This window comes from Mesoplodon densirostris, chromosome 9 (assembly GCF_025265405.1).
Source record: "Mesoplodon densirostris isolate mMesDen1 chromosome 9, mMesDen1 primary haplotype, whole genome shotgun sequence".
NCBI classification, from domain to species: domain Eukaryota; kingdom Metazoa; phylum Chordata; class Mammalia; order Artiodactyla; family Ziphiidae; genus Mesoplodon; species Mesoplodon densirostris.
Window position 1 is genome coordinate 100,680,063 of NC_082669.1, and position 16,355 is coordinate 100,696,417.

General features: G+C 36.4%; 1 protein-coding gene across 3 annotated transcripts in view; it reads right to left on the reverse strand.

Moving 5' to 3' along the window:
- Positions 1-346: 346 nt before the first annotated feature.
- Positions 347-16,355, reverse strand: part of BRAF (B-Raf proto-oncogene, serine/threonine kinase) — a 155,269-nt gene continuing 139,260 nt past the window's right edge. The window contains exons 17-19 of one of the 3 annotated variants that reach the window (XM_060107620.1): positions 12,465-12,599; positions 8,826-8,979; positions 347-2,486 (exon numbers count right to left, since the gene is read on the reverse strand). In XM_060107620.1, the coding sequence (XP_059963603.1) occupies positions 2,464-2,486; positions 8,826-8,979; positions 12,465-12,599 (312 nt within the window). In that variant the 3' untranslated portion in view covers positions 347-2,463. The other 2 variants (XM_060107622.1, XM_060107621.1) reach the window with 2 other exon arrangements.

Genomic DNA, 16,355 nt, shown 5'->3' on the forward strand with positions numbered 1-16,355 from the left:
GAGAATAGGAAGAAAAGGGAAATGCTAAAATTTTATTTTTATTTTTTAAGGGCTCTATACAAATCTCTCAAGAATACCCTGAGCCTGGCTTCTGGGCACAGCTTCATTTAAGAAATGAGATTTTTCAAATGAGATAGCAGTCTATTCTAAAAAGAAAGGGAAGAAAACAGTGTATCACCTTGAATTTTGTTTTGAAAACTCCAACGCTAAGCTCCCTCCATAACTAGCTCCTGCCGTGCTCAGGGAGGGAGTCCTGCACTAGACCTCCGGCAGGACACGCCTACTGTTCAACCCAGCTCTCTCCAATCTAGGAAAAGGTAACACAAGCATATTCAAAAGCATCTATGGGGACATATTTTAAAAGAAAAATAAACAATGCTTTTAAAAGAGAGGCAGCATTATGCACACAAGATGCTCTTCAAATCAGCACAAATCATTTTCATTCTTCAATTTTGTAAGATACTGCTCTGCTCACGAAAGACTTAAGAACACACTGCTTTTTAAACTCGTTAATAACTTGAGGATTATTTCCCATTTTCCTGGGACAATCTTTTACAAGTCCATGGAATTTTCAACAGGCCTTCCTCTGAATATAGGTAACGTAGCAAGAAATCATCTAATGACAGTAAGCTTTAGTAGGCTGAAAAATAGCGGGGCAATTTACAATTTGAAAATTTTAAATAATTTCTAATTCCCTGATTTATCTTATAGGTCCTGTCTAATTTCTTTCAGGTCCTTCGCTACATAGCTTGGTTGGGCTAGGGACATTTGATTTACATTCCTAAATCTTGATAACAGAGTCCAGATTCATGATAAGGGGGTTATTTGCCATTAATACATCCAGAGTCACTTTCTTTGCTACTATTGTGATTTATACCACACTTTAGTAAAGGTCAAGGGAAGTTATGACTAGGTTATATTCCCCATTTATAAAGATAAGGTACAAGGTTCTTAACACCACAGCAGTTCTATAAAAACTACGGATGTTAGGCTTTTCACATCCTCCCTCAGTCCCAATACACCTAAAATTGCTCTATTCTCCGCCTGGGGGACTCGGCTGCCAAAGTTAACCAACCTTTTGAAGACCAGGCTTGGGAAAAAAGGAAGGAGGAGAATGAATGGAGACACCACCATTTTTATTTGAGGTTGCATATGCTAGATCAAAGACTAGAAAGAAAATGTAGGATGTAGTGCAGGAGTTAGTTGGAAGAAACAATGAGATATTAGTAAAGATGTTAGTGTGGATCCAGCAAGTACCATTAATTTAAAAATTATAAATATTTGTCATTATGCTAAGACTCCCCATATATTTAGGTAGAGAAAAGGATAATGATCTTTCTTTAAAAGTTGTTTATATAACAAAAATACAATTTTCCAGGATACATAATTCTAGTGGGAAGTATTATTTTATTCCAATTCAATTAAATCTGAAAATTATTTTCTTTTTAATAAAAATATAATAGAAGAAATTCAGAAATTAAAACTTGTACCTTACATTTAAATTATATAAATGTCTCACATTCAAAACTGTTATCAAGCAGTTTTGTAGGCTTTTAATTAGATTACAGGCATTTTGTGCCCTGGACAAAGTAGCCACATAAGTACTTGGTGACCGGAAGAGCTTAGGAGGAAGATATCAATTGTATTTTCCTGAGAACTTGCTACATCGTGGAGAAAAAAAATCCCCAAACACTTGTCTTCATTGCTGGACCCAATGGGAAAAGAAGGCAATGTGCGCCAGAGCTTCCAGTCTGCCCGCCAGGCAGAGCCTGAGTGAGCGAGGAAACAAAGGCCAGAGACCCAGCAGGTCAGGAAAAAGATGCAGCATTCCCTTTTCCTCTACACCAAAACCTACCTCCTCATCTCTCACCCTCCATTTAAATAAAATAGCTTCATTTTGGTAAAAATTTATCAAGGACTGAACACGCACCATACAGGAAGGGCATGCTGCATTTTTGTTCCATCCCTCAGAAATTAACCAGTGGTGGCTAGGGGAGAGAGCTCCACAACAAAATCCCAGAACAGGAAAAAGAACGAGGCTTGGTGATTGCAACTGCCCCATCAGATGATCAGCCACATATTGATCTGGTGGTTAGAAGGGCAAAGTTGACTGGCAGACTTTCCAGAGCACATCTCCCAAGCTGTAGCAGCAGTTTCTTTCCATCATGCCTGACCATCAAAAGGTCAGAACTCAGGGTCTCTCCTCTTTCTTCCTGGGAGTGGGCAGACTTGTATGCACGTGGTATTTGTGTTGAAGAAGAAACACTGGCAGCAGAGAATTCTAGTTCCTAAAACATTCTTCCCTCTTTTGTTGGATGGGAAATTCCATTCTGTTCCACACCAGCTTATGCATTGAAAATTTTTATCTTTAAAAAGAGTTAAGGAACAGAACTGTGTTTTGATGTTAACGAATTGTACGAACACAAGACTTAAATAAGAGTAGATGCTGTCATGATGGTGTGGCTACTTGAAGGCTGCAAATTCTCCTGTAGAGGGAGGACAAGAGCTAATTTTAAAAACGTTATCTCAAATAACCTAGAGACAGAAAAGCGTCATGGAAAACTCACTGAAAGGTGACTAGCTATATGTTACAAATCTAGCAACGACATTACTAATTTAAAAGCAAAAACGGCTGAAACCATGAAAGACGACAACTTACATAGGATATTAAGTCTGCAGATAATTTCCCAGTTGGGTTTTACATGCTATGATTCTAATCAAGCTGAAACAGTTCCAATGAACAGAATTTCTCACTAACTGCCAGTAAAATAGTAAGGCTGATTTGTAGAACACTTTCCCCCTAAATTATCAACTCATTTTCATTATTATAATGCCACAATTAGGAAGGAAGAAGCAGGAATTATTCTCATTTTGTAAAAGACAAAATTCACAGGTCAAATGATCTGTCCACAACACACATTTGAATGAAGGAAAGAAAGTTCAGACCTCTCCCATTTGTAGTTCATTTCACCTTTTAAACTACCAAAAAATTACTCATAGGCACATGTCAATGAACATTATTCTCAGCATAAAAATTTTTTTAACCACAAAGACCCTTTGAGGTACTACACTCTTTTAGCTTACTGAATTTGGGGGCTTCATGCCATTATTATTATTATTATTATTTTTTTTTTTTGTGGTACACGGGCCTCTCACTGTTGTGGCCTCTCCCGTTGCGGAGCACAGGTTCCGGACGCGCAGGCTTAGCAGCCATGGCTCACGGGCCTAGCTGTTCCGCGGCACGTGGGATCTTCCCGGACCGGGGCACGAACCCGTGTCCCCTGCATCGGCAGGCGGACTCTCAACCACTGCGCCACCAGGGAAGCCCCATGCCATTATTTTTCACCTACTATTTTGTCCACAGCTTTTACTTCAAACTAGGGTTCCTCTTATTAAATACGCCACAGTTAATTTCTGGGGGTTGGTTGATAACTGACAGCTATCAGAATTTAGTGAGCCTTAACATCATTTTTCCATAATATAGCTTCTGATGAGGATCCAAGCATCACTTATATGAATACACTGTTTAATCCAGGAATAATCTATCTGTTTTCTGATTGCTATTCGATTTCAACTGGTGTACTAGAGAACACTGGCATGTTCTAACAAACAACGGATTGCTAATGACTGGCTGACTGAACCCTCAGATTGTATGCTGATAATATTAGCAACTACTCGAGTGTCTATTATAGTATACCAGTTGCCTCACTCAACACTATACACATTTGCATCTGATCCTCATAATAACTCTATGAAGCAGGTACTATTACTTCTCTTTAATTTATAGAGGAGCAAGCTGGGATTTTAAGTCACTTGCCAGAAATCTCACAGCCAGAAAATGGCAGAGTTGGAATGTAAAGCCAGGTGCTGACTCCAAAGTCCAAGGTCTTAACAATTAACAGACCCCCTAAATGATTTTCAATAATTAATAATTTGCTTTCCTGTTCTGAATACAACTACTAATTGGACTGCAGACAGTGATACTATCTCTTTCCATCTAAGGATTCCTTTCAACAATTAACCAAGGTATTCTGAGTCAAAAGATCAAGGAAGGGTAAGAGATTTATTACCCTTCATATTTAAAGTTAAAAGAACTGGGGAAATTGGCACTGATTGGAAGGAAAAAAAAAGTCAAATTACTAAGACCTTGGAGAGTAAAACATTTAGAGCATAATCACAGGAGGCTATTATGTTAACAGAGACTCTAGAAATACATAAACATCCTTACTACCTTTGCTTATGGTTTTATGGTTGCTATTTTAATGTATTTTAATACATTTCTTAAAAGCAATTTTCAACATTCTTTATGAGTAGTCACTGTATCTAACAGAACCTAAAACTCCTTAAAGGGAGCCAATGTGAAAACAGGATTTGCTTAACAGAAATCTTTATAAAAAATGGCTAGAATTCATCTATTAAGTGAGAAAATATCAGAAAATGATAAACTCTAAGCCCAAATCTTATATACCATGTTAAAAATAACTTAAAAAAATCTTCAGATGTTTCCTACTTATTATTACAATTAGACACTCCATTTCATTGAACAGTGTTCTCTACAAACAAATATTAGCCTTAAAAATACAAACGCACAAAACAACCCCCCAAAGCACAAAATCTTGCCAACAAACTCCAAATCAAATACCAATAAAGCAAACACTAAAGATCACGCTACCAGAGTCTACTGCTTCTAATGGAATGTGGTTCTTTTCATAATCAGACTTCAGGTCCGGGGGGTAAAAAAAAGACAAAAAGGACTCATAGTTTAGAGATCAATAAAATAAAACTCCTTCTACATATGTCCCTGAAATCACAGAAAATTTAAGGAAAAGACAGGGGTAACAGGAGATGGATCTGCTATTGGAAAAAAAAAATTTTTTTTTCTTGTTTATTCCTCCTTGCATATCAGGAAATCTCTACTATCCCAACTCCTACCCTATTTTATTTGAGGTAAGAGCCAACTCTGCTTGTGTGAAGTTATTTGAAGTGAAACATCTAGATATTCTGACTTTAAAATAATTTAATTATTAACCAAAAAATCAATCAGAGGCCAAAATGAAACTTTTAAAATAACCTCCTTTTTGGCTGAGAATAACCTAAGCTCTATTTTCCATTTGACTTTATTTAGGAAAGGGGCAAAGAACACTTGGGAAGATCCCAAGATTTCAGACACCTCAAATATCATGCTTTGTTAATTTGAAAGCTAAGGACTTGATTAACTAGTTTTAAGATATTACTAAATAATCACCCTTAATTCTAGAATTAAATGTATTTCAGTAGCTGTTACACATATAATTTGATAAAAAATCCCTTAAAGATTAAATATGCTGTGAAAAATCTAACACGTTATTTTGTACGTAAATAAATCCCTGTCTTAGATGTAGGGGAGCAGTCATTTGAAACTAGAATAAGTCCCATTCTTTCTTTGTGGTGACCTTTCAGGCAGTTTCTAAAGGATGGGAAACATTCTGGCAGAGACACACTGGACTTGTTAAAATTCTTAGAGAAATGATCACAGGAGAGATGAAATATTTAGTAAAAGAAAAAGTACCATAGAAATGTTCAGTAATTCTCAAATAAGACTATAACTGACAAAACGTTTTAGTCATGAAATACTCTTTTCACGTAAAAAAAAAAAAAAGGCAGATCATTTCCTTAAATTGAGAGTGATCCACTTGAGAGAAAGGCCATTTAATAAGCAAGTGTGTTAAATAGTCACTATTTTAGAGAGAATGACTTTAACTACTGGTTTAGTATTTAAATGGTTGGTACAATCCTGTAATATCTGAAAACAAACAAACCTGAAGTATTTGAGTTAAATGTTGTGATCCCTCAACTACTTAAAATCAAGGAGACAAACCTCATTCCTCATCACTGACTAGTAAAACTTTTTAAATGTAAAACAAATTTTATAAAAAGGCTGGCTTCTGAAGAAGGATATCAACTTTAATGAAAATATCTGAGGCTTCAGGTTTTAGGAAAGAAGCCGTCAGCTGCAAGAGAATGAATGTCCTTCTGTTTCAATTCCTTAGTCAAAAAGATTAACTCTACATATGGTTAGGAAAATAATGTTTTTCTTATTTGGAGAATACATCTAAAACTCAGTATCAAACAGACAAACAGAAAGGGAAACTACCATGTATCATTCTAATGCTTTCTACTTCTCCAGATTCATGTTATTTATATATTTCACCTGCTCTATTTTTAATGTTCTCCCAATAACATTTCCAGTGGGCCCAATTTGGAAAGAAGAGAATTACTATGCAGTCCTTTGAAGGCATGTTCAAACGTCAATGGGATGGTATTATGCAGTGGTCCCCAACCTTTTTGGCACCAGGGACCGGTTTCGTGGAAGACAATTTTTCCACGGATGGGGTCGGGGGAATGGTTTCAGGATGATTCAAGCACATTACATTTATTGTGCCCTTTATTTCTATTATTATTACATTGGTAATATATAATGAAATAATTATACAATTCACCATAATGCTGACAGGAGGTGGAGCTCAGGTGGTAATGTGAGCGATGGGGAAGCAGCTGTAAATACAGAGGAAGCTTCGCTTGCTAGCCTGCCACTCACCTCCTGCTGTGCGGCCCAGGGGTTGGGGACCCCTGGTATACTGAGTTTTCTGAGCAGTTCTAAGAGTTTAGCAAATGCCCTCTGGCAAAGGAGACTGGTAAGGAAAGGAAGGAAAAGTGTCAAATGCAGATGTGGGGAGCTGGGTAGTATTTAGTGTGGGTAGTGTTGGGGGGAAAAAAGAGAGTGAACAAAGAAAGGAAGATAAAAGTGAAGAAAGTATGCTGAGGAATTATGAAAGAGCTCTGTCAATAAAAAGATCCTTTGACTCTTGTGCCTCAAAATGCCCAAACCTTTGAGCATTCCACAGACCAAGTCAATTTGTAAATAAAAACTTTGTTAGCTACATGCTTGCTATTCAATTTGTGAATAAATAAAACCCAATCTAATAGTTGGGTTTAATAATCACATCTTTAGCATCACTGTAAGATTTAGAAATCACACACTTTTATGTTTCTGAATAAGTCACATTCTTTTATGACTTTCTTATTCTCATTTTTAAAAATACAATAAACGTTCTTTTTCACTACTCTTCCTACATTCAAAGTCATGAATTGATTTCTAAAAACATGAATGGCATTATTTATCTTAAGATACCCAAGTGAGGGGCACAAGGTATGCCAAACTTATCACTGAGTGGTTTCCCTGGATGAAATCTAACTTATTCAAATAAAGAAAATATTTCAAAAATTTATTTGTGATACTTACAAGACTAAATTATCACTAAAGTCCTCCCGATTTTCTTCTTTATTGGCTTCCAAGAAGGATGGCATTTATGGAGATGCCATCTGTGTGCCCCTGAATAACCCTGGAACTGTCAGTTATATTTAATATCATCACAACTCCAAACTGAGTACATGAAGATGTATTTAAGAGGCTGGCTTTGGTCCCTAGGTTGACTCTGAAGTGTGTGTGTATATATATATATATATATATATGTATATATATACATATATATATATATATATATATATATACACACACACACACATATATATATACACACACACACACCGTGGAATAAAAAAAACAATTCATACATTCATAATAAGGAGGACAGATATTTTACGAGACACATGGATAAGTCATTGCTAATATGCATCATGAGAGGTGAGTATAACCTAAAAAAATAATAGTATTTTAAAAATCCATTACCTGGTTGCTTGGCAACCACAGTTATCTAAAAGAAGAACAAAACAAACCTACAAGTTCTCACAGAATTCTGTGGAACTTTTTGGAAGGAAGAGGAGGTAATGCATTTGTAAGGAAATTCGACTTCTGCATTGTTTAAGACATCCTTAATATATAAAGAAATATTAACTAAAAATCCAAAGTTAAACCATGTTACTCATGTCAAACGTGCCACTCAGCAATATCTCTGGTTACCTGCACCCATAATTTATACTGCTCTAAGGGAATAAAGGACAACTATAGGGCCTCCCTGGTGGCGCAGTGGTTGAGAGTCCGCCTGCCGATGCAGGGGATACGGGTTCGTGCCCCGGTCTGGGAGGATCCCATATGCCGCGGAGCGGCTGGGCCCGTGAGCCGTGGCCGCTGGGCCTGCGCATCCGGAGCCTGCGCGTCCGGAGCCTGTGCTCCGCAACGGGGGAGGCCACAACAGTGAGAGGCCCGCATACCACAAAAAAGAAAAAAAAAAAAAAAAAAAAAAGGACAACTATATTTTCCAAACTGTATTAACATAAAGAAATAGTTATAAGAAAAAATATTAAGAATAAAAATAAGCTTATTCAATTTTAGTGACTCCTAATTAGACCTGTTCAGTTTACCTTCACTAACACAGCCTAACGTACTGTCAGCTTTCCACCTGCCATCACACACACAGGTGCAGCATTGTTCTTGGAGCCCCTAATGGACGCGGGACAGCTAACAGCAAAAGGTGAGTGAGGAAAGTTTAACTGAAGTTTAATAATTAGAATAACCAAGTAAACAAAAGAAACTTGGAACGGGAAGTAAAACCTCTGGAAAAGGTACTGTGAATTTTCAGCAATGTCTGAGAACTTCAAAAACCCTTCGATGTTGAAACTCTAATGCTAAGTACGAATTTTAGATTGGCAAAACAATTATATCCAGTCTTTAAAAATACATACGTGTTCTTTTGTTCACCTTAAAAAAAAAAGAATATCCTATTCAATTTAACAAATATGTAAGCAAACGTATGTTCACTTTCCTTTGTCCCTACCGTCCTACACTCTGTCACTCATTTAGTTTGTTAAATGGACAGGAAACGCACCATATCCCCCTGCCTGGATGGGTGTTTTTGGAGAAGCACAAGCATACAGACTAAAATCCTCTGTTTGGAAGCCAGCCCGATTCAAAGAGGGTTCGGATGCACTGCGGTGAATTTTTGGCAATGAGCGGGCCAGCAGCTCAATAGAGGCGAGAATCTAAAAAAAGAAAAAAAGGAAAAAAAGAAAGAATGATGAAAATCTAGGTGGTGTTAATCTTTAAGAGCCCCATCATACTCTACAAGAAAGCATATGAAATCTTATAATACATTGTTTTCACTATTATCCCAAATGCCTGGAAAATACTAAAGAAACTGATACTTTTCCTTAAAAAGAAGAGAAAATTACCAAACTATTACAGCTTTACTCTCTATAAACTGAATGGGAAAAGTAACCCATAGTTAGCTTTTCTTTACATTTTATAATTTTAGATCATTTGCCAGCCTTGAAACAGTAAATAATAAAAAAATTAAAATCAATTATATACCTATTTCTCACAGACCACAAGTCCCTTTTGGGAAGAAGATGGAGCATAAATAACTAAAGCACTATATAACTTCATAAACAGAACCATTAGAGCAACTTATTCTTTAAAGAATTAGTAATGGGAAATGTCTTACACACACATAATTAAAAACAGGGCCCCAATGACCCAGAATGCCAGCGCCACAAGAATGAGAAGTGACAGATGAATACCCATAAGTGAAAGAAAAGATAGGAAAACTCTACAAGTAGACACCAATGCACAAAATGTAGAAATACAGCACATTTTTAAGGTACAAAGAAACAGGTTATGACTCTTGAAGGCATACAGTATGATAATGCATGAAACATACATATAAAGGGCTTGGCACAATGCCTGGTATATAGTAAGTACTCAATAAAACTTTAGCAGCCATTATTACTACTACTATGATTATATACTACATAGTAGTATTATACACATTATATACTACTATTATTATTTTTCTCAGCTACCAAAAATGTTTTTAAAGTTAAACTGTAATCTGTAGAATGATTAGTATAAGAAGGCAAAGAAGCAATGTTACAAAATTTTTAAAATTATAAGCATAACACACAAAAATTCAAATAATACAGAAAAGTATGAATCCTACCTTCCAGGGGTAACCACTGTTAAAGAGTCTATACTTTCTTCTGGACCTTTCCTATGCATAAACATGCACATATGAAAACAGAGCCCATCCCCTCCCTCACCACCATTTAAAGTGGTATCACAGTACACATTTTTCTGCATTGCTTTCTTTTTCCCTCACTGACATCCAAGCCAACTACAGAGAGATACCTTGATCTTTATGTCTTTAATTTTTCCAATTACAGTTAACAGTCTTTATCTGGATACCTGTGGGGGAAGATTCTGTAGCATATAGCATAGATTTTCAGGAGTGGAATTACCAGAGCAAAAGGTATATGTATTTTAAGTTTATGGAGTCTACCAAGTCCTTTCAAAAAAGGTCAAACCAATTTACATTCTTACCAACATTCCTTCCTTACTTCCCAACATTGTTCCCAATACTGGATACTGTCAATCTCAGAGACAAAATCAAAATGTATTTCACAGTTGTGACTTTGCATTTTACTGATTATCGCTGATGTTATTATTCCTAACATCCTGTGCTTAAGTTCATTCAGCATTTGTACTTCTTTTGTGAATCACCAGTGCATATTCTTTGTTGATTTTCTTTTGATTACCTTTTACTTATGGATTTGCAGGAGTCCTCTGTATAACATAAACACTCTTTATTATACATGTTACAATTATTTTTCTCAGTGTTTTTCTTTCAATATTATTTTTACTATATAGAAATTTTAAAATGTTTAATGTAGTCATACCTGCTAACCTTTTCCTTTATAACTTCTGGATTCTGCCTCTTGCTTAGGAGAGCCTTTCCTACCTTAAGGTTATAAAAATGATTTGTTATTTTATAGTTTTTTTTTTACATATAAACCTTTAGCCGTCTGAAATTTATGTTTGTGTATGGTGTGAAGAGACATCCTGTAATGAAAATTTAAAAATAATACTTAAAAGGGGCAGCCTTTAATAATCTGGAATACTCATATATGTATTTCACTTTCTGATACCATGAAAAGAATAAAATATTACTTATATTAAGAAATATGACCATTTTGTCCCTTTTAATACCATTTGAAAAGTGAGCCTAAGGATATAATCTGCATTATTAATGTACATCAACCATGTTAAATAGGAAACCCTAGCACCTGGGATGTGAAAAGAGAACACGGTGCAGAGTCCTGCTCACAATGGCCAACAATACCGGTCGTTTACTTTGATGGTCTTAAACCAGTGGTTTTCTGGGTTTAAAAAAACACAACTCTTCCTCAAAAGAATAGTAACGTAGAATTCCAATATGTAAAACATATAACTACCCATGCAGCCATTCAGCCTCCCCTACCTGCTCTGGGACAAGCCCCTGAGAGACTTGTTAAAAGCAAAAATTCTATCTTTAATTCTTTAGATAGGGATAAAGGATTCACACATTCCTGTAACACTGACTTCTAAGAAACTGAGCTAGGACTGATAGCATTCACAAAGGACCACGTCAGTAAATTACGGTAGCTGAGTTATGGGAGTCAGCACTTCCCACCTGAAAACCGTACTGACTCATCGGGACAGATTTATACAGCGCGATCATGATTTTCTAGGCATTATAAAACATGGAATTTATATTACAATATCTACTATAGCTAAACTTTCTAAGACTGTTCAGGTACTTAGTTCCAGTTCATGAGGCTTATGAAAGATTATTAAATTGAGGGCTTTAGCCTTCCAACTTGAAAAGATAAAAAACAATGGAAAGTTTCCAAGAATCAGAGAACAGCAGACAGTACCAACAGTTGCCTTTTCTTTTTGCCCCAGGTAAAAATGCCCCTCAAAAAAAACTAACATTAAAGGGATGCTTGCAACCTGTTTATTTTACCATCAAGAAGAATAAAAGTAGCAGTGCACAAAGTGTAGTCTGTCGAAAAAGTATTTTTATACTAGCACTAAGATATTATTTGCCTTTTTTACTGTCATTATTTTACAAGTGTAAGTGGAGTTTTCAGAGGCTATATAATGTAAGATATTGCAACATAATGAATGCAAAGCAGAGAATCCAGCTATCTTCTTTTTGCAGAGATTCACGGAAAGTCTAAAACAATGCCACTTTTCTCTAAATATTTTTTGTTTCGGAAAATATAATCATTTCTCATAAAAACATTATTTAACATGTAATGGTTTTATTATGTTTAAATAAATTTATAAATAAATACTTTAAAAGTATTTTTAATTTCTAAAATGGGAATTACTACTTACATAAACAGAAGGTCTTTGGGGTTCTTCAATAATTTTTAAGTGTAGAAAACAGTTCTGAGACCAAAAAGTTTGAGAACTGCTAGACAAAAGCAAAATCTTTCTGAATATTTTGTATTGGGATCCTAAGTTTTTAGGTGTACCACTGTTCAACCTTTATAAAATCACCTTTACGTGTTTACTTATCTGGACGTCTGCACATAATCACATGGAATCCAAATCCGTAAAATACAAACTGTGCTCTAAAAAGTGCTTAAAAGTCTGCATCAGAATATTAGTCTGTCCTTCTAGGTAACATAAAGCTTTTTCTTACTTGGGGAAAGAGTGGTCTCTCATCTCTTTTCTTTTTTAGGCACTCTGCCATTAATCTCTTCATGGCTTTTGGACAGTTACTCCGTACCTTACTGAGATCTGGAGATAGATATCCTCGTCCCACCATAAATATTATCTGGGGAGGAAAAAAAAGGCAAATCATATAACCTTGTAGATAAGTTGAAAAATATATGAACATTGAAAATTCAACAAGCTGTGCACTTACGACATGTACTTTCCTGTATGTACGTTACACTTCAATAGCAAGTTAAAAAACACAATGCTACTAGTATTCTGATTCCTATATACCATAGACTGTGGGGAATCAATACTTAATGTGCTGCAAGGCGAAATCTTCATGACCCCTGGACTACTGCAAAGGGCTCCTGACTGCTCCGCATGCTTCCAGTCTCTCCTTATCCAATCCATTTTCCCACTGATAGTAATGATTCTGAAACACAGATGGGGATCGTGCCTCTTCTAGTCAACCAAAATAGTTAACCTTTTTAACAGCTGTTTTCGCATCTGAATTTTAAATTCTTTTGTTGAGGAAACCCTAATGGGCCATTTCGTTATATAAGTCTGAGAATCAGAGCCTCCTCCAGAGGGAAGGTAAAGCTACTGGGAACTAAAATCTTATGTTTAATAAAGTAAAAAGCCTTGTCTTCCCTGGGTACAGAGATTTATAATTTTTCTGATTTCTTACGTTTCTAATTTTCTGACTTGTGGTTCTTTTGAAAGTGGGCAGAGACAGATGTTAGCAGTCTTAGGTGTGACGGAAGAGAGAGGGGTTTTGATCTTAGAGGGAATAGGTTCAACAGGGACAGACTAGAGGCTAAGGTGGAGAGAGGCAGTCAGAGATCCCCGGTCACAGGGTAGAACTGATACATTTTAGGAACAGTCAAGTTTGATATCCTATTTTATGTGATTTCTTGTTTGGTGCTGTAATAACCCTTATTTAACTATAAGCTGATTTGCCCAAGCACCACTAAAGTGAGGGTGTAAAGTTTAACCTCCTTTCCATCTCCTCTGTCACAACTGCTCTCCTCCCACTTCACAAAAGGCACACCTTTTACCTGTATGGAACTTAACTACCATGCACGCTGAGTCAGGGTGTAACACTGCTGAGGGTACCAAAGGGATGCTTCCAAATATTGGTCTAACTGGACTCTAATGAATGGGTAGCAAATCCCTTTGCAAGACAGTTGGTTTCCAATTCTTTGCTTTCAGCAAAATTAACTGAATTGTCAGCTGATTGTTAAAATAATTTTAAATGACAAGTTATATAATTTTTGGCATGCTATAGAAATGAGTTCAAATAAGCAGTGATATGGTTATGGTAAAGAACTAATCTTGCCCAAACAGAGGGCTGGCCTTTGCCTTTGGCTCCTGGGAGGTGATCCCTAAGCCCTTGGAATGTCCTGCCTGGTAAGAGTGTCTTTGTTTATCTGGGAGTCTAAGGTCATGTCAGATAGTCTATGCTATCTATGTGATTCTACAGAGGGGGCTTTAAGTTATATGGTATCAGCTTGACCTCTGTAGGGGCTAAAAACTAAGGTCAACAACAGAGGTGGTCAATTGTTATCTATGTGACTGAGGCCCAACAATAACTCAAGGCTCCAGTGAATTTCCCTGGTTGGCAATACTTCCTGCAGGTTGTCATGCATGACTGCCAGGAGAATTTAGTGCTGGCCACAATTCCACGGGAAGAGGACAACTGGAAGTTCCATATGTGAAACTCTCCTGAATTCTGCCCTATGTGCCTCTTCCCTTGGCTGATTTTAATCTGTATCCTTTTGCTTTAATAAACCATAACGTGAGTATTAACAACTTTCAGTGAGTTCTATAAGACTTAATGAATTACTGAACCTGAAGGTGGTCTGCTGAACTCTGCATGTGGTTATAACAAAACTCCTGACTTTCCCATATTCTTATTTATTTGAACAATATTCCTCAGCACTTACTTCTTTAAAAATAAAACTAGGAGAAGGACTGACGCTAAATCCCAGCTTATTCTAGCAAAAGTCATATTTTTCACAAATAAATGACTGAAGAGAAAACAAAAGCCCCATGTTGCTCATTAAGAAACACATTTCCAATAAATTTTTATCTGTTTCTTTATATCAAAACTCATGTTATTTTCATCAGTTATATATTTAGTAATTATTAATAGCATAATTTGGAATTTAAAAAGTTAGCAGCCTAAAGTCACTGGAAAAAATCTTTTTAGTTCTAAATTTAAGTACATTTTTTTGTTGCAGAGATATAATTTGAATGATCAATAAAAGGGTTTAGAGCATACAAATATGTTACATTAGGGAAAAAATTCTGTGGAGGAAGTAGGATACAAATAATTTAGAGACAAAAAAAGAGCCATGTAAAATTCCAAAAATTAATGAAGAGGTTTTTTAAACAAGTGATGATGGTAAGAATCAAATCGGTATGACGTTTAGATTTTCTTTGGTACATTTAAAAGAATGATATAATGCTTTTTTTTTTGAAATGTCAATATAATACACTGGAAATTACATTCTTTGCAACTATTTAAGATTAAAGCGAAGGTCTTTCCTGGATGTAATTCATGGATAGAAAATTCAAGTGGCACTTATACTACAAAATCAATAGCTCAGTTTGAAATTCTGGGACTGGTTATTTTCATTCTCAATCTACAGCCGCACTCCTGGCATCCCTACCCCTTCGTTCACTCCTCTGTGTTGTTGGAGCACAGGTCTGCTCATCCTCAACACCACCCCCGGCATGGCCTCAACAGAACTGAGAGCACAGCCTGTGTTTTATTCACCTTCGCATCCTTCTGTATCTCACAGCTTTTGCATACAGTAGATATCAAAAATTTTTATTAAAATAAAATAATTTGCATGTTGATAAGACACTGGTACTTATTATCATTTTCTGTCTCCTTGAGATCTTGTGCTTAGAACCCAGCCACCATACTGTGAGAAAGTCCAAGGTTCCTGTGAAAAAGTCGTCACAGAAAGACCCACGTCGAGAAGAATTGAGGCCCCTGGCCCTTGGCCAAGACTAAGCTTCCAGCTGACGGCTAACTGGTCACATACCTTCTCAGGTATGTGATCGAGCCATTTTGGAAGTAGATCCTTTAACACCCAGTGAATCTACCACAGCCAATAATACCATGTGAAATAGAGATTAACCTTCCACACTGAGAGAAGCCCAAATTGCAGATTTACAATTTGTCTAAGCCACTATGTTTTAGGTGGTTTGTTATAGCAATGATAACTGGAATTCACGTGAAATAATGAATGTTATCTGTTATTTTCTTCTAAGATGACACAGCACGTCTGCTCCAATAAAATAAAGGCCAATATACCTAGCTTAACTGAGCACATCATTAATCCCAATTTAGTAAAGAAGCTGCACTGAAAGAGAGCAAAACAGAATGATAAAGGGGGAAAAAATGACAAAGCAGTTTCTCAGACTTTCGGCACTAGGGTAAGTGAAGTACAAAGGCATGCTACTCTGCAAAGTAACACAGGGATGGTCATCCCTCAAGGAGCTAAGAAACCTGTTTTAGGAAAGAACTCAATCTTTGTAATTGTAAGGAATTCTTTAGTTCATTCTCTGATTTTTAATAATTGAAAAAAAAAGATACCTAGAGAGGTACAGTGGCCAGGTCATGCAGGTCATGAATCCAAGGTCTGCCGTTACATCACACTGCTTTACCAGAGTCCTGCCTTGAATTTACAGGCAAAACCTGCCACCTCAGACTATGGGGGGTGAGAGTGCAGGGGCATGGGTCATTACCATATTATATGGTAATGAAGCAGCTGTCCCATCTCCCATGGAAAAAAAAGAATATTCCTAGATTTTCAAATAGAAGTCCAATCTGAGAGCCATGGAGATCAAAGTAAGAGAG